The sequence below is a fragment of the Cebidichthys violaceus genome, unplaced genomic scaffold, assembly GCF_023349555.1.
Source record: "Cebidichthys violaceus isolate CVI_PGR_0920_01 unplaced genomic scaffold, fCebVio1.0.p SCAF_100, whole genome shotgun sequence".
NCBI classification, from domain to species: domain Eukaryota; kingdom Metazoa; phylum Chordata; class Actinopteri; order Perciformes; family Stichaeidae; genus Cebidichthys; species Cebidichthys violaceus.
The window spans coordinates 445,252-471,953 of record NW_027176264.1 but is presented as its reverse complement, the minus strand read 5'-3'; the positions used below and the strand labels follow the sequence as shown (position 1 = coordinate 471,953).

Sequence of the window (26,702 nt, the reverse complement as noted above, 5' to 3'; positions counted from 1 at the left end):
AGATATTTTTCATAGTTCTAAATTAATGGATGTGTTTATTCTTAAGTGTACACATTTGTTAACATTTATTTTTTTTAATGTTTTGTCATGAGTTTTCCTGTGCTCTCTGTACTGTTGTTTTTGTGTTATTGTTCTTTTAATAAAATAAAATAAAATAAAATAAGAGGCAAAACACAACTGGTTTAAATGTAGAATAGAAAACACAGAAACTCTTCAATCAAATCACACCTTCTCCACCACATTACACTGAGTACTATAGATGTACTATGAATGTACTATTGCTCCTTTTCCTCAAGTTAAAGATCAATATACTTCTTCCACTACTAAATAAACAATGGATCTATCTTCTACTTCTGGATATAATTTAGATAAAATGTAATATGTTCTGAACTAAAACAATTTATTTATTGTAAAATTCCAACCTTTTGTTTGTCACACTTTGTTATAATATTTTGAGTTTTTTCTTGTAAAATTATATATATATATATATATATATAAAAAAAAAAGAATTATATCTTAATTTTTCCAAAATATATAAAAAAAACTCCACAGGTTGTCACAATATTAAAAATTGTAAATAAAACAAATTTATTCAAAGAAAACACTGAAACATAATATTACAACTATTTTTCATGAAGTAAAATATGTTTTCTTGTAACATTATGAGATAAAAAAACTCTTGTGTGTTAAATTAAGGACGTTCATCCTTTAAATATCATTTAATTAGTTTAATATTTCATGGATTTGTTTATATTAAATTTCTATCAGATCCTATGTTTAGTAAAGCCTAAAGAATAATACATATATATATATATATAACATTGAACCATGTGAGTCTCTGTAGGTCTAATATCTGTTTTAATGATGTTCGATAAAGAGCGAATGACTTCAGGCTTCCTGGTATGATGATGTCATGGATAAGGTGGAGCCTGAAGAGGAAGGATTTTACGATGTCATAAAAGCAAGAAGGAGGCGGAGCTTCAGCAGGTTGATATGAAGCGCCAGACGATCATCTTCTTCCTGTCTGGTGTGAAGCTCCGTCACAAACATCCCGCTCTGAAAGTTGTTTTTAACTTTTAATAACTTTTGGTTTTACATATTTTGAAACGACAACAACCTAAATTTTTTTTTTACAAAAAAACCTGTAGAATATAATCCAATGTTAGACGTTTACCTAAACTCTTCTGTCTACAAACACAGCCCCCCCCCCGCCTTATTAAAGCTGAAGAACTTTAAACACTTCATTCACAGATCCTTTAAGTTAAAACACTAAACTAAACTCGTCAGAATACAAACGAGCTCCGACTACGTCTGAACACCAACATGGATATTTACAGATCAGAATTACAGACCGATCACCTCACAAACACTCCTAAACAACAACTGTAGAGTTCATGTCTATAGAAACACAGAAGGAAACGTCAGTCTTTGTGAACCTCAGCACAACAGACACACCTGGACACATCTCTGCTCCCTGGATTCTAAGAACCAGCAGGTGAACGAACTCCTGACGAGAACCAATCAGACGAGTCTGTTTTTAAAATGTATTTTTGAAAGAAGAACCAGAACTCTCGCCGTTGGACCAACACGGTTTGACCAACGGACCGTGGGTAACAGGAAGTGGTCGGGGGCCTCAGAGCGAGGTCTCCAGGCTGTGCAGGGGGCTCCCCGGACAAGGCGGCAGCCCCGCTGAGTGTGAAGGGACCAGGCCGGGCAGTGGGACGATGTGGCTCATGCTGTTGTTGTTGTTTTGAACGGGCGAGGACGGGACGGGCGAAAGGGCGGTGAGCCCGCTCGGCGGCGGGAGGAGGGCGGTGGAGTTCCGCTTGGTGGGAGCGTCGTCCTCGCACTCGGCCTCGTCGATCAGCGGGATCTGAGCCACCGAGTCCTCGATGCGGAACTCGGGGTGACTCATGAAGCTGTGGATGGAGCTGCGGGACTCCGGCGTCTCCAGACCTTCGTAGGGAGACACGCTGTCTCTGAAGGCGTTCACCACTCGAATCTGAAAGAGGAAGGAAGACAAACGATGAAGGAAAAAAATTCCTGTGTTTTTATCTCCCGACATGAGGATCATGAGATCCGTCACGCGTGTGTGCGTGAGTGAGTTACTGGGTGTGTCTGTCCGAAGCTAATCTGAAGCAAACTACAGGATATTTTGGGAGCTCTCTTGGTTTCAGTGACAACTTTTATTGCCTGGTTCATATTGCCTTTGCGCATCGCCGCAGACCGGAGACACACTGGGGGAAAACAGTCTAATAAGGATATGCTAAAGTTTCTAAAGGCTTCAAATATGCTGGTTTATCCATTTTGATTACCAGGTTAAATAACGTTTTAGACACCTGCAGGCTTTCATGGATCACTGTACAGACTCAAACAGTGTTTTAGTGACAAAATCTTAGTTTGGTCTCAGTATGACGACAATTCATGACCTCATATTGAGTCATTCACTTCTTCTATGCAGAATCACAGTCCAGGCAGTAGCCAGAAAAGCGACGCTGTGAACATGTCTTCAGCGAGTCGGTCCTCTGCAGGCTTGTTGATCTGTGAACTCTGGTTCTAATTCAACCATCAAAGTGAAATCACTGACGTCCGTCTCCTGGGTAACCGGAGATAGCTCCCTTGAATTTCCACAGAAGATTATAAAATGAACAAATCCTCTGCCTCGCAGATGTGCAGGCCAACAGGCAGCTGTTTGGTTTTTAGTAGATCCCTCTGCCATTATCTACCGTAGTTAATCCAGTGGATTACTTATTTTAAAACTTCCGGTTCTCTTTTGTTTGGACTCAAATGTTTGTACTGATTTATGTAAAACTGAAGTATGTGTGGAAAGCTTTACTCGTCTCGAGTAACATTTCCTGAATCTGTGGACACTGTATTGTGGAATCTCCTTTATAATGTTGGCTCCGTACCTGCGTGGAGATGCGGTTGAGGCTGCGGCACCAGAGCACCTGGCTCTTCTTCAGCTCCATCTCAGCGTGGTCGATCTCGTTCACGTCCTTCATCTCCTCCAGCTCCTCCTGGGGGATCTCCTCCTGCTGCCGGCCGTGACCCGCCGTCTTCAGGAACTTCAGCCAGCGGGTGGGGACGCTGGACACCAGCTGAGAGGGGCACCGACACAAACGTTACACCTCAGTCAGACACAACGGCACCACTTCCTGCTCCTCAATACCTCTGAGACACTGAACATCTTAATCACAAGGTTCCCAGCGCAAGTCTAGCTGGAAACCTTTGTCGCACATCATCCCTTTTCTCCCATCGGTACCTGTCTACTATCAAAATAACGGCAGACAAAGTGTCTCACCTGTCCCCACAGGAGGCTGCCAAAACCCAAACAGATGCACCACAGCCAGTGCTCGAAGCTCAGCCTCACACAGCTGAACGGTTTACCGCCAAACTGCACGATGATGATCTACAGGAGGAGAGAGAGAGAGAGAGAGAGAGAGAGAGAGAGAGAGAGAAAGAGAGAGAGAGAGAGAGAGAGAGAGAGACCGTCATACAGGGAACCGTCTCGCTGGAGGACCTGACCGGGTGTTGACGATGCGCCTCGGCCTTCGGAGGTTACCTGTATGACGAAGGTTCCCACAAGGATGGTGCAGAAGATGGGGTTTTTGTGGACGCCCTCAAACACGTTCCTCTCGCCGTGAATTTTGCGAGCATTGAGCTCGTTGAAGATCTGCAACAGGACGAACGTGTTGAACACGATGGTGTAGTGCTCAGAGGGCGGAGCGTGGAGCGGGGCGTTCCTGCCACAGTCGATGTCAAATATCTTCTCACCTGTGAAAAAAAAAGGAGGGTCACAGACTACCGAATCTGTCCATGTTGTACCTCAAAAGCCCATTTATTGACATACGTTTCCTTGCGGGGCAATAAAGTAGATCTTATCTATCGTAGAATAATGATGTTTTTTAGTCTGTTTCAGACCATGAAGCTGTGGTGCGTTCACTGACCAATGAAGAGCAAGGTGAAGATTATGGTCAGCTGGTAGACGGCGTGTCCCAGGATGTTCTTCATCATTGTGCGGGAAATGAGCGGCTTTTGGCGGCCGTACGGGCTCCTGAGCAGCAGCGCCTCGGTCGGCGGCTCGGTGGCGAGAGCCAGAGAAGCGAAGGTGTCCATGATGAGGTTCACCCACAACATCTGCACCGCTTTGAGAGGAGAGTCCTGGAAACACGACACAGACCTACCGTCAGTGTCGACGCCATCTAACCCGCAGCATCACAACTTTTTCACATCAATTTAAAACACTGGATTTGATATTTAATCCAGAGAATTTTGGAATACAAATGACTTTTAGACGCTGTATGACGTTGAAAAGGAGATTTCTAATGTAAAAGACCTTGAACCACCAAATTGCACCAGTACCTTACATGGTAGCTCAGCCACTACTGTCTGTGTGTCTGTGTGTCTGTGTGTGTGTGTGTGTGTGTGTGAGTGTGTGAGATGGCTGGGGCAGACCTTTTTATCTTCCAGACTGGATTATTGTAATGTTTTGTTGTCAGGTTCTAGTCATAAAAAAGGTCTTCAAATGTTTCAGAAAGCTGCAGCAAGTATCTTAACCAGGACTAGAACATGTGACCATATTCATTGCATCATGTTGCTCCACCCCTGTGTCAGGTGTAAGCTCTGAACCTGGGTGATGCACGCTCCCGTGAAGGCCACGATGACGGCGACCACGTTGACGGTGAGCTGGAACTGCAGGAACTTGGAGATGCTGTCGTAGACGTTGCGGCCCCACATCACCGCCTTCACGATGCTGCTGAAGTTGTCGTCGGTCAGGATGATGTCCGACGCCTCCTTCGCCACATCCGTCCCTGCAATACCCTGCAGAACACAGCGTGTAGGTTAGCTTAAGTAAACCTGACACTAACACTGGCTGAGAGTCTAGGTTCAGACCGTGGCCGGTCCTCACGGGGTTCTGGACTCTTCTGATTCTGAGTTTTACATGTGAAGATTGCTGATGACTGAAGGATACGATCTGATCATCTAGATGCTCCTCACACAAAAGAAAAACCATTAAGCATGTCCTTTAACCCCCTTGGCTGCTCTGGATCAGGACATGATAGAAACATAAAAAATCTGCTAAAATAACATGAAGGTCTAACAACACAGGACAGGAAGCCCTAATGGTCCGAGGGGGCGTGGCCACAACAGAGGACAGGAAGTCCTAATGGCCTGAGGGGGCGTGGCCACAACACAGGACATCCTAATGGTCTGAGGGGGCGTGGCCACAACACAGGACATCCTAATGGTCTGAGGGGGTGTGGCCACAACACAGCAAGTCTTAATGGTCCGAGGGGGCGTGGCCACAACAGAGGACAGGAAGTCCTAATGGCCTGAGGGGGGCGTGGTCACAACACAGGACGTCCTAATGGTCTGAGGAAGGCGTGGCCACAACACAGGAAGTCCTAATGGTCTAAGGGGGTGTGGCCACAACACAGCAAGTCTTAATGGTCCGAGGGGGCGTGGCCACAACAGAGGACAGGAAGTCCTAATGGCCTGAGGGGGGCGTGGTCACAACACAGGACGTCCTAATGGTCTGAGGAAGGCGTGGCCACAACACAGGAAGTCCTAATGATCTAAGGGGGTGTGGCCACAAAACATGAAGTCCTAACGGTCTGAGATAATTGAGTTTCTTTAATCATTTATTACTATATCTATGGTTTTATAAATCATGTTCATGTTAGTGTTTAATGACATCAGAAACAATCGTTACCATGGCAAAGCCGACGTCTGCTTTCTTGAGGGCGGGGCCGTCGTTTGTTCCGTCTCCGGTTACCGCGACGACCTGCCTCTTCTCCAGCGCAGTGCTGTCGATGATCCCTGAGACAGACAGACAGACAGACAGCTGAGACACACTGATGGACCAATGAAAACGAGTCACAACTTTCTCTAATGTTTTGGACTCTTTGTTTTAAGATCTTTAAAAAGGAAAGATAATACCATTACTGGAGCAAAAGGAGTCGACAAACTAGATCACAGCATACATGATGCCCAGACGCCGCCGCGGAGGCAAGGCTGAGGTCTAAGCAGCTAGAGGCCGACAGGAGCCTCTCTTTACAGACCTTTCAGACCCAAACCCAGATTCAATGCCTCCCCTCAAACAATTCCACACATTTTTAGACCTTGTCTATCAAAGATTAAGGACCCTGAATGTTAACTGCCTGTCTAGCCCCCCCCCCCCCCCGTCTGTCTGCTTTGCCCTCCTGACTTGGTTGAAGTGTGTCTAACCTTTGACCAGAGTGTGTTTGTCCGTTGGAGACGATCTGGCGAGGACTCTCAGCTTCGGCCAAATCTTATCAATGCGCTCCTGCTGAATCTGCACAGAGAAAGGGATGAATATGAAGTGTGAGTTGCATTAACAACTGCTTATGAACAAAACAACATGAATGTTGAACCACGTTTGTCTGACCTCTCCAAACTCGTCGCGGATCCGTCGGTTGAACTCTTTTCCTTCCATACAAATGAAGTCCTCTCCAGGTTGCAGGATGCCACATTTGGTGGCGATGGCTCGGGCAGTGTCGATGTTGTCTCCGGTCACCATGCGGACGGTGATCCCGGCCCGCTGGCACTTCCTGATGGCGTCTGGTACCTGACGAGAACCACAGGAGAAAAAAAGTATTAATTTATTGTCAAAATTGGTTCTTTTAATAAAAGGTCCGGTGTGTAGGATTTATATATATATATATATATATATATACTTGTACTAATTATAATAAGTATGTTTTCTTTTGTGTATAATCACATAAAAGAAAAAATAATGTGTTTTCATAACCTTAGAATGAGCTTATCTACACTCTATCTACATATAGAGGGCATCCTCTTCAAGGATGTCCTCTTCCATTTTTTTTTTTTTTATAGTAGCCAAGAAATGGAGGAACCAAACACTGGCTCTAGACGGGGCCAATCGCCTTTCAGTGACGACCACAGTAGTTCTCCTTCAGTAGTTCCAGATTGGTTGCAATCAGCTAGATGCCACTGAATCCTACACATTGGACCTTTTGAAACAATCGTTCCCAAACATCTCCTCCAGCAGGTTGTCTCTGCCTGACCTCCATCTCCTGCGGACACCTCTGGAGAAGGTAGTCAGACAGTTTTCTTCACTCTGAGACACTTAAATAAACTACTGGCCAAGCTTCTTCTTCTTCTCTACTTTTAGATCAAACAAAGAGTCTCGCTCCTCTTGAGATGCGAGTAGTGACTCACGCCGTATGCGTTGCCTCACGCGTGCCGCTGTAAAGGCGCCGCTGAACGTACCTCAGGTCGCACGGGGTCCTCGATGCCAACGACAGCGATGCAGGTGAGGCCACTGAGTATGTGGGCCTCGTCCTCCCAGTCCGGCTCTCCGTCAGCGGCGGGGAAGTCTCTGTAGGCGAGGCAGATGGTCCGAAGGCCCTCCGACGCCATTGGCTCGATCACCTTCCTCATCAGGTCCTCCCGTTCCCGCTGCTTGAAGGCTTTGGCGTGGCCAGTGGGCGACAGTATTTTACAGCACCTGGAACCGCAAGGGAAGAGTCGCGTGATCATCAACATCTCACTGAGGACAGAGCTGTGTGAGGAGGAGGAGGAGGAGGAGGAGGAGCGAAACCTACTTCCTGAGCAGGATCTCAGAGGCGCCCTTGCTGAACATTCGGTAGCTGCCATCGTGGTTCTTCAGCACGGTGCTCATGGACTTCCTCGTGGAGTTGAAGGTGTAGACCTTGAACAGTTTCTCTTCTGGGAATTCGTTGCGGATGGTCTGGTAGTCTCGGTGAAAGTTGAGGGATAACCCCAGTAAGGCACATTCAGTCTTGTTTCCCACCTGGCGAGCCAGCCCGCCCTCCTTCTCTGGAGGCTGCAGGGAGAACACGGAGTCTTCAGTAGACTTCACAACAGACCACTGACTGCTACAACACACCGTCACTGTGAGGTTTTCTGCCTGCTAGTTTAAAGTCAAGCACACTTTATGGTTCCAGATTATGTTGAACTGCAACAATCGTGGCTTTGAAAAGCATGTTTTCTTTAAACAATTGCCAAAATTGCACCATTTATCGCAGCCAGAAGCTGCAAAACCAACGGTCCTCGAACACATTCTTTCGTCAGATAATAGCCTAAACATTTTCAGTGTCTGATAACCGATGATCACATGAAAGAAGTACGGTAAGTCAGTGACACAGTCTCAGCCTAGATGACTAAACAAACTTACTTCTCGTTGGCTAAGATTAGACTCAACTCTAAAACGGACTAAAACAAAACAAGAACCATAAAAATGTGACTTTAAACTAAGACTAAATTGATAATTCTTGTCAAAATGAACACTGTTGTCTCGACTTGTGACCCTTTATAGTAAGACAATAAAACAAAGATGGATGCTATTTAGTCACATCCTGAGGAGGTAAAACAAGACAAAAGAAAAGATTTGAGAACAGATTTTTGTAATTTTGCTAATCATCTAATGACCCCTCAGATTTAGTTGGGGGGGGGGGGGGGGGGGGGGGGTGTCACAAACCGGTCAGTTAATAAATCAATTCATCCCAAAAAATAATGGTCAGACTAATTAAAAAAATGCAAATAATTGCTTGTGACAGTCTCGGCGGTAGCGTGACAGGAAGGAGCCTCTGTCACGCTGAACCTGTTGCTATCATGTATGAATGCGCTCTGATCTGTGCAGTGATCAGATGAGTCCTGAGCTGCTCTCCAAACCAGCCAAACGCTTAAACTCAACAGAGCCTCCTGAGTGGACGGCTATTTTCAGCGCTCACCATAATCTTGGTGGTGTAGGCGCAGTTGACCCCGATGCCTTGGATGAGCAGGTCCATGGCCGCGGCAGGGATCTCGCCCGGCTCCGGCAGCTTTCTGTAGAAGCGCCCCGAGACGTGGGCCTGCACCACCGCCATGCGGTTCATGGTGAGCGTGCCCGTCTTGTCGGAGCAGATGGCCGTGGCGTTGCCCATTGTCTCGCAGGCGTCCAGGTGGCGCACCAGGTTGTTGTCCTTCATCATTTTCTGACAAAAGAGGAGAGCAGTGTTACCCGAGACAGTGTTTGATCCAGGGTTGTCTGGAGGGGGTCAAATGGGCCCAAATCGCACTTCTCTAGGCCAGTTTTGATTAACCTAATGTTTTTACAGAATCATATATATATATATATCCGTGTTTAAGGCTTGAACGCTGTATACAGACTATGTTCAGAGTGACGGGCTGTAGCACAAACACACCTTGACTGAATAGGCCAGGGAGATGGTGACGGCCAGAGGGAGACCTTCGGGCACGGCCACCACCAGCACCGTCACGCCGATGATGAAGAACTTGACCAAGAACTGCACGTAGATGGGGACACACTCGTTGGCCCAGGGGACCCTCTGGATCCAGAAGGTGTCGACCACGAAGCAAATGATGAGGATGAGGACGGTCAGAGATGACATGAACAGGCCTGAAGACAGAGAGACGGAGGGACGGACACAGGCAGAGAGGGACAGAGACGTGGTGAGTTTAGTTCAGCTACAGACGAAAATGTAGAAAAGGATGTCGTTTCTTTTTGACAGTTGACGACAGTAAAGCTAAAAATGTGTCGGCTCTATGCGTTGAAGCAAATCACATCACAAACATATTTTAATACACTAGTTTTTATTATGAACATCTCTCCCGCTTCTCCATCTGTACCCGCTTTGCCGATCTGCACGGCCATTTTGGTCAGCTTCCCCTGGAGGACCGACTTCTCCTTCTTCGGTGGGTTCTTCTTCTTCTCTGGTTCTCCGTGCTCATTGAGCGGCTGCACCTCGGTGGCTCCGTCCCTGTTTTCTCCTGCAGAAGAAGACACAGAAGACGATAATAATTCAAGTCAAGCCACATTGTATTTGTGAGGGTCATTAGAGGAAGAAATAAATAGAAAATAGAAATAAATGGTTGAAACACTCGCTTCTACTTCTTCTAGTCGCTGCTGTCAATGAAACCTAAACTTCCTGCAGATGTTTCAAGATCAAAAGCTTGAGATTACTCCACTTGAGCCACCGGAGATCTTTTAGATGAAACCTTTGCAGGAGTTGATAACCTAACAGCAACTGAAAGATTCTGAGAAGTAGAATCGACGGGAATCAATTAGTGAGCGACTACGGAGGCGCATTGCATAAGAAAAAAAACAATTATACACCTCATCTCATAATGAGCTTCAATCTTCTCGTAATTATTATTATGAATGACTGAATTTATCGGAACAGATGAAGACGGAGGAAGTGTTGATTGCATTATATGATCCAATATGCCTTTTAAAAACAGGATAAATTAAGAGGTAAAAGTCTGTATTTGTTTCAAATAAAGGCCCGGGTCTCTGCAATAAGCCCCGACAACTTTATCAGCAACTACAGCAGCACACAATCACCCAGCAGGGCCTGAGGATGACGTCAGTGTGTGGGTCACACTGTCCACTTGTCCACTACACATGGACAGACAACGACATGTTGTCATCGGGACAAATCAGTATGACTAGTGGCTGGTGGGGCCTTCATATATGAGCCAACGCAGACCTCCAAACCAACTCACTAAGAAACTAATCAACTAACTAACCAACCATATGCAGGTGTGTGTGTGTGTGTGTGTGTGTGTGTGTGTGTGTGTGTGTGTGTGTGTGTGTGTGTGTGTGTGTGTGTGTGTGAGCATGCTGATCCCAGCTCAGTAATGAGGTTATTAGTGGAGAGGGAGGCAGGAGAAGAAAGCAGCTGCCGAGTTTAAGGCTGATAATCTGCTTGGTCCTAATCACCATCAACAGAGTCAGGAGCACCTGCTGCGCACACACACACACACACACACACACACACACACACACACACACACACACACACACACACACACACACACACACACACACACACACACACACAGCACCATGTGGGACCAGGGGGACCAGGAAGGGAACGCGAACAGGGTGGGGGGCGGGGGATCCAGAGTCCGACTGACGTCAGAACCTGAGATCCACCTCAGACCCCCTGATCTCCTGCAGGACCTTTGACCACCTCCCGTCAAAAAAAAACCGTACACCAACGTTACCGGCATCAAACGGACAGAAACCGTCAGACGTGATGGGTGTGAGTGAGTCCGTGTTTATTCATCATTAGGTTCATGAACCAGTTGAGCTATATGGGGCTCGGTCCACAGTGACCAGCACAGCTAAACCAACCAGCCTCAGCACAACTTCCACATCCACTCGGTCATAAACAGGAACTAAGGGCTGAAGCGGTGATGTGCTGCTTACCTTTCTTTGCTTTGTCATCTTTTTTACCTGTGAAAGAAAAACATGCGACAGCCATCAGTTAGACAAACACATGGAACGAAACATTAAAAGTGCAAAACAGAATATTGATACTTTAAGGGATGGAGAATGAACTTGAAGAAACATTGTTCCTGTAAAACCAGGTGGATCTTTACTCACTGTTACAATCATTACAAAGTTCAGTACATCTTCAGTAGCTAGCGTAGCATAGAACTCAATGACGTGTGCTCTGCTAATGTTAGCTCCATGGGCTAATCTCCCATTCTGCTGCAGCAAACTACATCATATTTTCGGGAAAAACACGTCTATTGGCCACTTTTTGATGTTTTGGACGGTGTGTTTGAGTTTCAGCGAACAGAACAACAAGATAAATCCCTTTATCTTCTGAACTTACTCTTCTTGTCCTTCTTCTCTTGCTTTTTCTGCTCCTTTTTCTTGGCTTTCTTCGCCTTCTCCTCAGCATCACTCTCACCTTCCTCGCCGGCGACAAGCAGCTTGAAGATGATTCCAGACTGAGAGTTCTCACCTACGGCGGTGACCAACATCTTACCAGAGCCCTCCATCACGTGGGTACCTGAGAGAGAGAGAGACAGAGAGAGAGAAACACAGAGAGAGAGAGAGAGAGAGAGAAACAGAGAGAGAGAGAGAGAGAGAGAGAGAGAGAGAAACACAGAGAGAGAGAGAGAGAGAGAGAGAGAGAAACAGAGAGAGAGAGAGAGACAGAGAGAAAGAGAGAGAGAGAAACACAGAGAGAGAGAGAGAGAGAAACACAGAGAGAGACAGAGAGAGAGAGAGAGAGACAGAGAGAGAGAGAGAGAGAGAGAGCGAGCGAGACAGACAGACAGAGAGAGCAAGACAGAGAGAGACAGAGACAGAGAGAGCGAGCGAGACAGAGAGCGAGCGAGAGAGAGAGAGAGACGGAGAGAGCGAGCGAGACAGAGAGCGAGAGAGGGAGACAGCGAGAGAGACAGAGAGAGAGACAGAGAGCGAGACAGAGAGAGCGAGACAGAGAGCGAGACAGAGAGACAAGGGGAGAGAGACAAGGCGAGCGAGACAGAGAGACAGACAGAAAGACAGACAGAGAGACAGATAGAGGGCGAGACAGAGAGAGAGAACTTTAACCTACTGCACTAGTTCTCAGAGTGTGGGTCTCATGAGAGGTTAGACGTTGTGATTCTCTTTTTCACAGTGAACAGTAATGCTGTTCATTCAGACACAGTGTATTTTACTGTCGACTGAAGGGTTAAATCATAGCTCTACTGTTACTGCGGTGACTCTTCCTTGTCTGCTTGCGCAGCATGTCTTCTTTCACGGTGGAGAAGACTTTAAGGTCCTTCTGATGACTCACAAAGGGAAGTTGGGCATGCACCATTCCTAATTGTCTGATCTCCTTAAACTGTGTACTTCAATCAAGCCTCTCTGGATCTCTATCCCCTCCTCTGTCCTCTTAGCAGGTCACATGGGGGAGAGAAAGTAGTGCCGCACCTGGAAGCTGCTCGACGTCCTGGATCCATCTTTTTCATACACGCCGACATTCTAAGTTTGTCTATATTGTAATGAATTTCATGTGAAGAGAGAGAGAGAGAGAGAGAGCGAGAGAGAGAGAGAGAGAGAGAGAGAGGAGAGCGAAGCACCTGACAGCAACACGATGTCTTTGTCGACGCTCTTCTTGACGTGATCCGACTCTCCGGTCATCGGGCTCTCGTCGATCTTCAGATCGTTGCTTTGAATGAGGACTCCGTCAGCAGGGAGGAGGTCACCTGGAGCAAGAAACAACAATCCTTGCTGTTCAGTTTTTCTATTTGATTGGAGGGCTACGGTGCAAACAGAAGGATAAGTTCTGGACTTTATTGCACCACTCTGGGACCAGAACTTCAGCTCTAATAGCTAAACAATACTTCTTTTGACACCTTAATATGAACACGTTTGTCCTCAAAATCTTTTATAGTTGAACAAAAGACAAAGTGCATGCTTTGTGTCGTCTCACCGTACGTGACTTGCGCAATGTCTCCGACCACGAGCTCGGACACTTTGATCTGGATCACCTGACCCCCTCGGACGACGCTGAACTTCTGCTCCTGCTCGATGCGGCTCTGGAGGCCGCGGAACTGCTTCTCTTTGCTCCAGTCGTTGAAGGCCGTCACCAGGACCACGCAGACCACCGACAGCAGGATGGCAGCACCTTCGATCCAGCCGGCCTCCGACTCCCCCTCGTCCTCCACGCTGACGGCTGCTTTGCCGCAGTCTGAACAGAGAGTTTTGGGTTTTATTAATTGTGCGTCAACACGCTTCTTTACCGTAGAGAGAATATAAGAAGTGGAAGAAGTCATCGTGAAGCCTAGAGTTCGGCATTTGGCCGTCGCCATGTCGGCTTGAACATTAAACAAACTGTGAAAGTTCTAAGATGAAAACACGGACAACTCTCAGACCGGATAACACCGTGGCAGCGACCTGTCAATCACAGTAAGCCCCACCCCCTAAAGCATCCCCTGCTTTATGGTCTGTTTGACTCTAAATGGACCATAATGTACTAAATGAACATCATGCTGTATTGAAGAAGACTGTAAACTAGAGATTGAGACCATAAACTCATGTTTACAATGTTTACTGAGGGAATAAATCAAGAGAGAAGTAGAGTCATTTTAGACTAGACTTCTATACAACCAGAGGAGTCGCCTCCTCCTCCTCTCCCTTCCTCTAAATGCAAAGCCAAGCTTTAGTCTAACTCATACCACGAATGCAATATTGTCAAAAAATACAACTTATTGAGTTTTGAAATGTTCTTTTGTTTAAGACCAATGTTTGTCTACTTCACAAGATACTGCATGGTATTTATTCTAATAGCTCATGAACAAGACATCAACGAGGGGAGTCTCTAAATACAACAGAAAACAGTGGAAAAATATATGAAAAATATACATATAGATATATATATGAACTCACTCTTTCTGTCAACATTGGGCGGGCTGTAGAAAGACAGGACGAGTGAAATGACGGCTGCCACCTCCAGGATGATGAGCGTGAGGTCCTGCAGGGCTTCCCACACTAACTGCAAAAAGGTTTTGGGTTTTTTCGGAGGGATGACGTTCGGTCCAAACTCCTGTTTTCGCCTGTCGATGTCCTCAGAGTTTCCATCTAAACCTGCAACAGGACAGACACAAAGACACCGTCAGAGACATGTCGTCCTCCCGATCCTGGTTTGCACCATTAAACAGAGTATATAGTCTACGTTTCCTCCTGGGGGATTAATATAGTATTTAGTTTCTTTACTAGATGTGAAGAAACCATCACACGGTCATTATTGTGTTCTGATCGGTTTTGTCTCTTACATACAATCCTGTGTTTTCATACTGTCTACAAATGTAATGACTTTTGTGATATAAAAAATAAGTTTGTCCCTCTTGAATCAGCGTCAGAGTACTTTTACATCACAGTCTCAATAGAATCCCTGTTCTTTCTCTTTTGTGAAACAATTTTAAAATGTTTGATGACTCATCCTGCACTAGAAGGCGTTTAAAACGTGGCTTGTAAAAACTTGTTAACTTGGCAACTAGCTGTGCTATGAAACCTCATTAGTGGATTGCAGTAAACTAACAGAGCAATGTGGAGAGAGAGACGGGAAGAGGTTGTGTGTTTGACGCCGTTCATCTGCATGTCACACAAAAATCAGCCACATTGTTCTAGAAATGATGAATTTTTCTCTCTCTACATATCGCTCTGTTAGCTAACTACGATCCTGACATGCAGTATGTGACGAGCTAGTTTCCCTCTCATCTCTCCCTCGTCCCGCTAATCCAACAACAGAGGAGGGAGGTGTCAGTGAGGAGCCAACAGTCCTCTGGAGCTCCGTATCACACTAAACTCTAAGCCCGCCCCCCTTTCGGCGGTCCAATGAAATGCTAAAGATTTGATTTAAATCCCTCTTGTAACTGTACCCCCCCCCCCCCCAACATACACACTTTGTGCTTCTGTCACGCATCGCAAAAGACAGTAGATTATGGAAACAACTTGTTTGCCACAGCTCAGTTTCAGTGCAATCCACCAGTCATTATCAGAACACATTGTTGGTATAATACAGTAGTATTATTGTGTGTGTGTGTGTGTGTGTGTGTGTGTGTGTGTGTGTCTGTGTGTGGTCGAGCGACAAAGAGAGAGTGGAATGCGCTCAGAGCAGATCAGCTGTTGACGATCGATCAAAGCAGTAAAAGAAATTATAAAAAGGAAAAGTTGTCTCGTGTTATTAAACGTACAGTGTCACACACACACACACACACACACACACACACACACACACACACACACACACACACACACACACACACACACACACACACACACACACACAGGTTTGTGTGACTACAATTGGCATAAAGTAACTGCAGATGCAATGACGTTTAGGATTAGTGTTAATTCCAATGATTTGAACTTGTTTGTGTCTCTGTGTGATACTGTGGTGTTGTGTGTTGAGCAGCGACGAGGCGGGTTTCCTCTTGAGGACCGGGAGGACATGTCGGGTCATGCTCACGTCCCTCTGGACACACTCGGGTCAGGCTGTTTAACCCACACCGCCTTTCTCTTCACGTTCTATGAAAATGAATCTTAAGAGCACCGAGCAAAGCCCTCTGCCTTCAGGTGAGCGGGATTACACTCTCAGTGAATTGATCGGCCACACAGAGAAGTAAAACTGTGTGATGGATTTTCCACTGATTTCAAGCTGCTTCTGACATTTTACTCGCTGTCAGCAGGGGCCCGAAACACCGAAGGTGTTTTGCCGAACGTATGCAAGACAGACAGACGGAATGAATTAATGATGAAGAGGGAAATGTCAAGGGGCAGACTCATGAGACACGCCGTTCAACCGTCCACTGTCTGCAGGTCAGCGTGAGACACATTGTGACACGCAGAGTCCAAAAGTCTTTTTAACTGGGTTATGTCTCTGCAGGCGGACTTTTGTACGCTCAGCGTCGCCGTCTGAACCTGCAGCCGGAGTCTCAGTTTAGTAAATGAAGTTTAAAAACGTAAAAAAAAGACTCCTCTGGACATCTGACACATGAAAAACACACAAACCACCAGGACTCAGCAGAGGACACATCATGAACAAGAAGCTTCACAGGCTGACCGGACACAACGAGCACCACGGACTACGTCACATTAGTATCATATCTGTATATCATGTCTGTATAGCATCATGTCTGTATATCATGTCTGTATATCATGTCTGTATAGCATCATGTCTGTATAGCATCATGTCTGTATAGCATCATGTCTGTATATCATGTCTGTATATCATGTCTGTATATCATGTCTGTATAGCATCATGTCTGTATAGCATCATGTCTGTATATCATGTCTGTATAGCATCATGTCTGTATATCATCATGTCTGTATATCATGTCTGTATAGCATCATGTCTGTATATCATGTCTGTATATCATGTCTGTATAGCATGTCTGTATAGCATGTCTGTATAGCATCATGTCTGTATATCATGTCTGTATAGCATCATGTCTGTATATCATGTCTGTATATCATGTCTGTATAGCATGTCTGTATATCATGTCTGTATAGCATCATGTCTGTATAGCATCATGTCTGTATAGCATCATGTCTGTATATCATGTCTGTATAGCATCATGTCTGTATATCATGTCTGTATATCATGTCTGTATATCATGTCTGTATAGCATCATGTCTGTATATCATGTCTGTATAGCATCATGTCTGTATATCATGTCTGTATAGCATCATGTCTGTATATCATGTCTGTATAGTATCATGTCTGTATAGTATCATGTCTGTATAGCATCATGTCTGTATATCATGTCTGTATATCATGTCTGTATATCATGTCTGTATATCATGTCTGTATAGCATCATGTCTGTATATCATGTCTGTATATCATGTCTGTATAGCATGTCTGTATATCATGTCTGTATATCATGTCTGTATAGCATCATGTCTGTATATCATGTCTGTATATCATGTCTGTATATCATGTCTGTATATCATGTCTGTATATCATGTCTGTATAGCATGTCTGTATATCATGTCTGTATATCATGTCTGTATATCATGTCTGTATAGCATGTCTGTATATCATGTCTGTATATCATGTCTGTATAGCATCATGTCTGTATATCATGTCTGTATATCATGTCTGTATATCATGTCTGTATAGCATCATGTCTGTATATCATGTCTGTATAGCATCATGTCTGTATATCATGTCTGTATATCATGTCTGTATATCATGTCTGTATAGCATCATGTCTGTATATCATGTCTGTATAGTATCATGTCTGTATAGTATCATGTCTGTATAGCATCATGTCTGTATATCATGTCTGTATATCATGTCTGTATATCATGTCTGTATATCATGTCTGTATAGCATCATGTCTGTATAGCATGTCTGTATAGCATCATGTCTGTATATCATGTCTGTATATCATGTCTGTATAGCATCATGTCTGTATAGCATCATGTCTGTATAGCATCATGTCTGTATAGCATCATGTCTGTATATCATGTCTGTATATCATGTCTGTATATCATGTCTGTATATCATGTCTGTATAGCATCATGTCTGTATATCATGTCTGTATAGCATCATGTCTGTATATCATGTCTGTATAGCATCATGTCTGTATAGCATGTCTGTATAGCATCATGTCTGTATATCATGTCTGTATATCATGTCTGTATATCATGTCTGTATAGTATCATGTCTGTATAGTATCATGTCTGAGCGGACAATGATCGGAGACAGATCTTAAATGGGACATATTTTAGAATGTCGATGTTAGAGAGACAGACAGAGACAGACAGAGAGAGACAGAGACAGACAGAGAGAGACAGAGAGAGACAGAGTGACGGTGGATGCATGATCGAAGCAGTAGAACAGTTTAGGTTTTATTTGGTCACTTTATTTAAGCTTATTATTTATAGATTAATTGATTTTGTGAACGGTCGCGTTGTTTTCGATGAAGTGTTTTAGCTTTAGTCGTGAAGTCAAAACACAACAGCAACTCTTATGCGGCGTGAATCGACAGAAAGAGACAATTTAACGATTTGTATGACAATTAATCCTCAACTAAAATGTCACGATCGCGTCAGCACTAGACGCAAACAACCAGCATGGGAGAATTCGGTATTTTCCGGACCACGAAATCAGTTTTTGCCCATTTGTGGGACATTTTGGTGTCCCGAACTCTGCAGACATCACAAGGGGGAGGCGACATTTAAATGAGGCTTTACAAAGCAAGTGTTTCGGTATCTTAGTGGAAATTGTCACTTTGATGCTGAGAACAGACGAAGCGCATCTGTCACTCCGCTGTCATTGTGGCGACTTTTAACAAGATTAAACTAAATGTTGCAGGAATACTGAAGAAGCTTCTTTCCATAAGCTTTGAAGAGACCGCGTGTTGGGAATGGGAGTAACGTAGTGATGAATTACAGTGGCTTTCAAATCATTTTCCACATGACATGTAGGAAAAGGCCCAAAATGAACACTGTAAGAGGACTACTGGATTACTACGAGAACTTCAACAGGATTTTCAAAGGAATAATTCAGGTTTTTGATCCTTAAAAGCTGTTGATCACTGTAACCATGATCACTGTAAGCAATTTCTAATATATTTAAATAGTTAAAGAAACACTCTGGGATTTCCGTACAGCGTCGGCAAAACTCTAATCTGGGTTCACTGTAGACTCTCTTTCTATTAACGTCTTTAAAGTCAAACTTAAGACCACTTCACATCATCTAGACGGATGACGTCGTCCTCTCTGCTGTGAGTCCTCCACAGCAGAGTGTTTGTGTTTGTCTCATGTTGTCCCTGAAGCTGAACAGGGAGCAGAGCAAGGGTCAACAGAGGCTGGAGGACACCGTTGACTTTGACCGTCACACAATGGACTGAACCTAAAATGTCCTCTGTTGGTTTTATATTGTCCACGCCTGGGGGGGGTCAGTGAGTCATCATCATTAAAGACCAAAGTGGCTCAGATGGAAAAAAACAACATATTTAGAGCGGAGCGTCACGTCGCCTGTGTTTGAACTCATGTTTAGCTTGTTATTATATTTACCTTGGACAGGTGACGTCCTCAGTCTGGCACACAGTCCGTTCACATCTCCGTAACTATTCTTGACCTTGTTCAGCGCTTCTTCTCCTCTCAGGTCCATGAGGGAGCACAGCTCCTTCAGCGAGCAGCCGAACTCCACGTCGTGGTTGGCCTCGCCGCCGCCGCCGCCGCTTCGGCCATGTTTGGACCCACGAAAAGAGTTGTTGGCCATGTCTCCTTTCCTCTGGGACTCGACGGAGGCCTCCCAAAAAACACAGACTCAGTGGTCAGGTGCAGATATGGCCTTACAGGGACTCTGTGACTGTCGGGAGATGAGACACGTCACGTCGTCAAAAGACTGATTCTGAGAACATATTTAGACACAAATAGAGACTTTCTCTAGCAAACAAATATGTCAATAAAGCAAGCCGGATTTAATTCAATTTGTATACAATTTGTATTTGTATAGCCCAATATAACAAATATCTTTGGACATAATAAAATTACATAATTTAACAGTCAATCCAACTTTAAGATTTCTATCATTTTATATCCATGGGATGGTGGAGATTTTGAGAAAGCATGTAGATTCTCATATAGAAAGATTTAACTGAGTTAAATCATTAAAATCTGAAATATTAATGATCATCACAACACATCATTATTTGGGGGGAACAAAATGTAAAATTCAGATATCAAAGTTATTTTTTTTTATAAGGTTACAAGGTGATTTTATAGACATTAAACAACAGGTTTGCACAACAAAATGCAGATTTCACACACCCAGACTGTTGAGCAATACGTTTTTAAATTTGTTTTCATATCCGCGATTAATTTGGATTAATTAACATTTGTTGAACTGAATTTAAAAACTTTGATTATCTTCCTTAAATGCTGGGAATGACGTCAAATTTGTCACATAAATATCTGTTTCATAATCACATCAGACCCTTTCTAGCACAGTACCTTGCTCAAGGGCAGCAGCAGCAGTAAAGCAAGAGTGATCAAGGCAAAAACAAACTTGAAAGACTTAAGATATATATAATATATATGTATAATATCTGTGTGTGGTGTAGAGCATTGTGCCTGCTGGTGTGTGAACTGACAGCCTTTCTACGTGTTCCTCAACACAGGTTGTGACCTCTGTGCCTTCAACTGTAATCTGTGTCAATCAGTCAGCCGAGGCTTAATCTGAGCAGGAGAGGAGCAGCCTGTTTGAGGCTGAAAGGGAGAAAGAAAAAGGTCTACTGGGGAGGTGAACTGAAGCCATCTCTGGTCACATTGGTGGATAGAGATGTCCTGCTCACTTGTACAAAACTACAGAACCTCATTAGTTGCTCCAAACAACAGTCCAAAAAAAAACACAGAGTCAGTTTTACAACAGGAAATCACACCGTAAATCTTCACGTTAGAGATGCTGAAAAAGGGATATTTACTAGTCATCAGAGCAGAACGTGATACTACACAAACTAAAGACTGAGCAGCCAGCTCTCTCCACTGAGGAAACACACTCTTTTTGACAGAAACAACACACACTTGACTGAGGAGAAGAAAGGCTTTACTTACAGAAACTTCCCCCATCGCTTCCTGTTAGCGGCAGCAGGTATTAATGGCAGTCCGATTACTCTGAGCAGCGTCACACTCACAGCTCCAGAAACAGCCCATAACCCAGCCACAGCCTCCTCAGACCTGCTCCCCGAGACCCAAAATTGACTCCCAAAAAACCAGCCCGTTTCCCTCAGAAATTTCAGTTTGACCTTCAGAAAGCTCGCAGCCACAAGCAGCGCTCCATCGGAGGAAGAAACGGGAGCTGGCTCAATGATTATCTGGAGGAAAGCCTCGCTTAATCTAATTAGACAATCTGTGAGTTCAGTGAGCGCCAGAGAGACACTGCTGCTGCTGCTGCAGCTCCTCCTGCTGAGCAGAACACAACAGGTCGACACAGAGTCACAGACCGGGTCCACACAGACCGGGTCCTCACACACCAGCAGGTGCACTGTCACAGACCAGGTCTACACTGTCACAAAGCCCAGGTCCACACACACACACACACACACACACACCAGGTCTACACAGAGTCACAGCCCAGGTCCACACACACACACACACACACACACACACACTCTACTAAACCTGCTGCTGCTTGGGCTCCACCTGCTGAAAGTAAAATACCATCATCTAAACAGACTAGAGAGAAGAGGGCAGGGGGGTAAGAGTGTACAACCACCAGGAAACAAAACTCATGCACACTTCCCTTCCCCCCACCATCTGAGCAGCACTGATGCCGGTTGACGTCAGGTGGCGCACACACACACACACACACACACACACACACACACACACACACACACACACACACACACACACACACACACACACACACACACACACAGGTGGATTACAGCACATAGAGATACAGGCGGATTAACTCAACACACACACACACACACACACACACACACACACACACACACACACACACACACACACACACACAGGGTGATATCACTGTTTCACAGTTGCATGATAGTATTTTAACACTGAGCTAGTAAGACCTTTGACCTCATACTATAGTACACACTTAACTGCATGTTACAAGTCAGATCTGAAGGTGATTAAGTCAGCTTACCAGTCTGTACAGTGTGTGTGTGTGTGTGTGTGTGTGTGTGTGTGATGCTACATGGTCACACACAGTCAACACACTGACCACCTTAAGGCCCTGTCCACATGTACACAGATATTGTTTTAAAATGGAGAGGAAAACATTTGTTTTAATAATATCTGTGTACGGGCCTAACACTCTCCTATCTCCTGAGGAAAACTTCCATGTTCTGCATTATACTGTTATTCCACAACTGAGTGACAAAACAAAAACCTTTGCTTTTTTTTTTTTTTTTTTCAACAAAACACATACCAACCTTTTTGCTAAATTTGGATGTCATGCACCAAATATAGTAAAACATCTTATCATTAGTCAGGCCTACATTATTCTATAATATGTTACATCATGCACAATAATGTGTTTATTTTGCTTCTTGGGTAATACAAATCAAGCAGGGAAATATGTAAGAAAGCAAAGAAGCTACCATGTTTGTTTGGATTAAGAAATGGAGTCTTAATAACTTCTGTCTGGAAGGTTGTCATGCAGGTGCTACTCAAACTACACTATAGGGGATTGGACATCTCTTATAGTACATATTGGCTGAACAATCATTAAAATGACAGTAAATTGACATACAGTTAAGTACCACTAACACAGGTTAAAACTATCAGAAAGGAGTCTGTAAGTGCAAAACCTGGCAAGAATACTTGGACTGAAGTGATACAGGAAGAACTCGTTACAGTATTTAAAAACATTATTTTTTCTGCAAATCCACAGCTCCACACTCCAGTCCAGTGGGTGGCGACAATGCACCTCTACACCGGTTTGCCAATAACAAACAAACACTAAAGAAGAAGTGAGGAGAGCCGGTTGGCTTCAACAGGAGGGAGGAGGGTGAGCCTATCGAAGTGTACACAGCTGATCGTGACGTCACTCATCAACATGGCGGACTGGAATAGAGGTATTTATTTTGACACGTACACTCACTTTTTAAATATTCAGCCGTTTGACCGTCTTCGGCAGTAATACAGGAGCTCCTGTCACAGTCGTGTTGATGCCGTATCAGATCCAACTGTGTGTTTGATAGGGTTCAAATAGATATGTTAGTTACTTCACTTAAGAGCTGAACTGGAGCTAAGCTAACGGGCTAACTAACTTAGCTGAACACATATCCTCATCCAAGGAAGAAGTGAATTATCGTGTATGTTTGTCACTGACCGACACAGTTGGCTTGCTTTCTGTATGACATGGTGTACAGTTTTAACGGGGGATAAACTATTCGGAGGACTAGACTTCGACACAGCAACTAATTCATTTACATTTAGTTTAGTCTGGTAACGTCAGCTGCCAGTGAATAGTGCTGTTAGTTAACTTGTATGACAACATATTCAGCAGTGACACGTTGCAGTAGGAAGCTTGTCAGTACGAAGTGCTGCACGTTAAAACCTTTAAAACCATTGGGAATCTGCCACTCGTTTAGCGCAACGTTACATTAATTCGGGGTAAAAATCGGTAATTCATTATTATTTCATTGTAGATTACTTAACTATGAATTATGTATTGTTATTATAAAGCAATGTATTCCTCAACTACTCGACGAACAGACCGTTTAATAACAGTAATTGCTGCGTTTTGAACGTTAGCTTTACGTTATTACTTGACGTTAAATGAAGTTGACGTTACGTGACTTTAGCTAGCTAACTAACGTCCGTTAGCTTAACTGGACTGCCGCTACCAATAACTTTGAGTTTTAGGAGAAACTTGTCTCTTTAAAGCTAAATACTTGTAGAAATTCACTCAACATCGGAGGACATTCTCACCAGCATAGTGCCCATACAACTTTTAGCTTCTTGAAAGCGCCAACATTCAATAAATGGTAGCTAGATTAATGTTAGCTAACGTTAGCTCACGGCTAAAGACCGAGGTAATTGACGTCACGTGGCGCTGTTAAATTAGCGGTCAAATTGTTGACCCTTAATACTAATTTAATTAATTTGAAAAAAAAAAACCATACATTTATGCAATGTCAAGTTTCTACTTACCTTTTTACTTGCATGTAGCTAGATAATCAGGTGACGTAGCTTGAATTGGGGCTAATAAATTCAAAATGTAAAGTAAGTCAACTCCCTGCTGCCAAGGCCGGGAGAACGGGGAACCCCGTCGACTAGCCGTTTGACCGAAAGGTCACGCCCACAAGATCGAAACGTCATGAAACCAAAGGGCCGCCATTTTTAATACATCTATGGATGTATGATTTAGCTAAAAAGACAGAGAGTAAATACTTACTTATTTGATTAATCAAGACATACGCCGTAATTGATAGAGCAGTTATATTATGTAGAGTTTATTAGCAGTTCATTAGTAGATGATTTTTAAAAAAAGAAAAGAAAAACCTGTCGTATTGATTAGAAAAAGATCCGTTTAAACCTAATTGTATATTCATGTTTGCTGACAACCTTGTTCTCATTTTTTTTTTTTTTTTTTTACGATATGTGTACCTATAATTTCTCACACAGGAACACAAATTCTACTTTTACAAACAGCAGTTTGTAGTATGTTTACTAGTCTATTATAGTGACACTGAGCACAATAAAAAAATATCCTACAGAGCTACAGAGGACTTTACACAGAAACCTAGTGTCTGCAACAACCACTGTTACATTTCTGATCCAATGTGTTTGTGCGTTTCCAGGTCACGACTCTGTGGACGACATGCTGGACATTGAAAACAAACGTCTGGCCGAGAACCTGGCGACCAAAGTCTCCAGACTGAAATCGGTTAGTAACAATCAACAATTACTCTCTTCATCTACCGATTTCACCATTTCTCTCTAGTGTCCACCAGGGGGCGACTCCTCTGGTTGCGGAAGTCTAGTCTAAAATGACTCTACTTCTCTCTTGATTTATTCCCTCAGTAAACATTGTAAACATGAGTTTATGGTCTCAATCTCTAGTTTACAGTCTTCTTCAATACAGCATGATGTTCATTTAGTACATTATGATCCATTTAGAGTCAAACAGACCATAAAGCAGGGGATGCTTTAGGGGCGGGGCTTGCTGTGATTGACATCTTTTGTACAGTCTTTGCATTCACATGCGAAAAAACAAGTTTAAGAACTCTGCAGGTTTTGTTTTATTTAACCGGATAATCTGTCCTGTCTCTGAATCTCACAGCTGGCGTACGACATCGACAGAGAGGCTGACGATCAGAACGAGTATCTGGACGGCATGGTGAGTACTGACCAATGAGTTACATAAATATTACTTTATATAACATTACAAGAATTTACATGACAAGTCCCTGGACACAGCGGGGTTTCTGATTGGCTTCTTCCACTTGTCACAACTTATCCCATGCTTCTGACAAAGGCTCATGGGAGATGTTGTCGGGGTCAATAATAATAATAACAGCGGGTTGTCTCAGATAAAGGCCAGCTTCTCTGTACAGTTAAGGTTTATAAGAGACCCTTCACAATCTTTACTTCCTCTCCTCTTCAGGACTCTAACTTCCTGAGTGCGACGGGCCTGCTGAGCGGCAGCGTGAAGCGTTTCTCCACCATGGTGCGATCCGGCAGAGACAACCGCCGCATCCTCTGCTACGTCTCCGTGGGCCTCGTCCTGGTCTTCTTCCTGCTCTACTACATGGTCTCCAGGATTCAGCGCTGACAGACGGGGGAAGAAACCCCAAAACCCCCCCAAAAACAATCAGCCAGGAGCCGGTGCGACTCTGACGTCATAACCCGTCTCTGTGGTTCTACTGACAGGAAGTAGATAGAAAACATTTTTTGTTTTGACCAGCAGGGGGTGTCGTCGGGGAGGGGGGGGAGACAGACAATGCTGGGCGTTGTCATACCAAAGATGCTGGAGTCTATTAAAACACACAAAAAACCATACCTGCACCACTTTTTGTTCCCCATCTGCCGCAGCCAGGATGTCCTTATACGGGCAAGGAGAAGGTGGAGCCTGAACGCATCACGGGTGGGAGCAGAACAGAGTACACAATCATTTAAAGCACTTTTTACTTTTACACTGCAAAAGTGACAAAATTATATAACAATATAACAGACTAGAAACCTAAATGCACAAAGGAAATGAAGGAACGACTTGCGGCTGTGAAAGTATAACATCTCTTGGAAAAACATTGTGCTTTTGGGGGAGCGTATTTTTTCACTTCCTTAAGAAAAATAAACGTATATAACGACATAATTGTAGGTAGTGTGGAATTGAGACGCAGCAGCCGGTGAGGACAGGAAGTGACGTCGCCGTCTGCTATTGGCCGGTCTTCAGTGCAGCCGGTGACGTCGAAGGACCGTCGATCAACCGTTTTATTTTTCATGTCTGTGTTTTGATTATATTAAACCGATTATATGTTTAAAAAACCCCTCTAAAAATGAAAGTTTTGAGCCGTTTTAGTTCAGTGGTTTTTTGCGGTAAAAGCCTGTTCCCTTCTAGTAATTAATATGAAATGTTGGTATTCTATTATCTATATATTGTATTATAAATTTATATATATATTATCATCATATAAGAGGGTTAAAAATGATTTCCTTTCTCCATGTGTTTACATTCCAGACGTCTAAACTGCTAACAGCCACAGCCAACATTTAAAATTGTTATTAATACACATTAAATGGCTTTATTTGTAGAATTTGTTTGCGGGATAATTGCTTCTTTTTACAAGAGTTATTTGGGTTCTGGTTCTACTAACATGTGTGACTCATCAATAAAAAGGTTTATATTTTTACTATCTGACTCGTATGACTCTTTGTGAAGATGATCCTAGAATTCATAATAGATTAAAT

The 26,702-nt window shown here is 43.9% G+C and overlaps 2 protein-coding genes across 4 annotated transcripts; one reads left to right on the top strand and one right to left on the bottom strand.

The window, feature by feature from the left end:
• Nucleotides 1-841: 841 nt before the first annotated feature.
• Nucleotides 842-24,057, bottom strand: LOC137886463 (plasma membrane calcium-transporting ATPase 1-like). 3 transcript variants are annotated; one of them, XM_068728938.1, is made up of 22 exons: nucleotides 23,943-24,057; nucleotides 22,882-22,972; nucleotides 19,323-19,620; nucleotides 14,183-14,380; nucleotides 13,227-13,484; nucleotides 12,874-12,999; nucleotides 11,634-11,813; nucleotides 11,222-11,248; nucleotides 9,637-9,777; nucleotides 9,192-9,406; nucleotides 8,739-8,981; nucleotides 7,590-7,831; nucleotides 7,255-7,492; nucleotides 6,410-6,589; nucleotides 6,229-6,316; nucleotides 5,714-5,820; nucleotides 4,630-4,821; nucleotides 3,948-4,161; nucleotides 3,563-3,774; nucleotides 3,302-3,409; nucleotides 2,910-3,098; nucleotides 842-2,002 (listed from the first exon to the last, which is right to left on the bottom strand). In XM_068728938.1, the coding sequence occupies exons 3-22, from the start codon at nucleotides 19,528-19,530 to the stop codon at nucleotides 1,634-1,636; spliced, it is 3,735 nt and encodes a 1,244-aa protein (XP_068585039.1). In that variant the 5' UTR covers nucleotides 19,531-19,620; nucleotides 22,882-22,972; nucleotides 23,943-24,057; the 3' UTR covers nucleotides 842-1,633. The 3 variants fall into 3 exon arrangements, with proteins under 3 accessions (XP_068585039.1, XP_068585031.1, XP_068585048.1); XM_068728930.1 differs by having other exon boundaries at nucleotides 22,888-22,972; XM_068728947.1 differs by lacking the exons at nucleotides 22,882-22,972; nucleotides 23,943-24,057 and adding an exon at nucleotides 20,865-21,062.
• On the top strand, nucleotides 22,795-26,647 carry bet1l (Bet1 golgi vesicular membrane trafficking protein-like). Its single transcript, XM_068728971.1, has 4 exons — nucleotides 22,795-22,861; nucleotides 24,593-24,678; nucleotides 25,075-25,131; nucleotides 25,399-26,647. The coding sequence occupies exons 1-4, from the start codon at nucleotides 22,843-22,845 to the stop codon at nucleotides 25,564-25,566; spliced, it is 330 nt and encodes a 109-aa protein (XP_068585072.1). The 5' UTR covers nucleotides 22,795-22,842; the 3' UTR covers nucleotides 25,567-26,647.
• The last annotated feature ends 55 nt before the right edge of the window (nucleotides 26,648-26,702 follow it).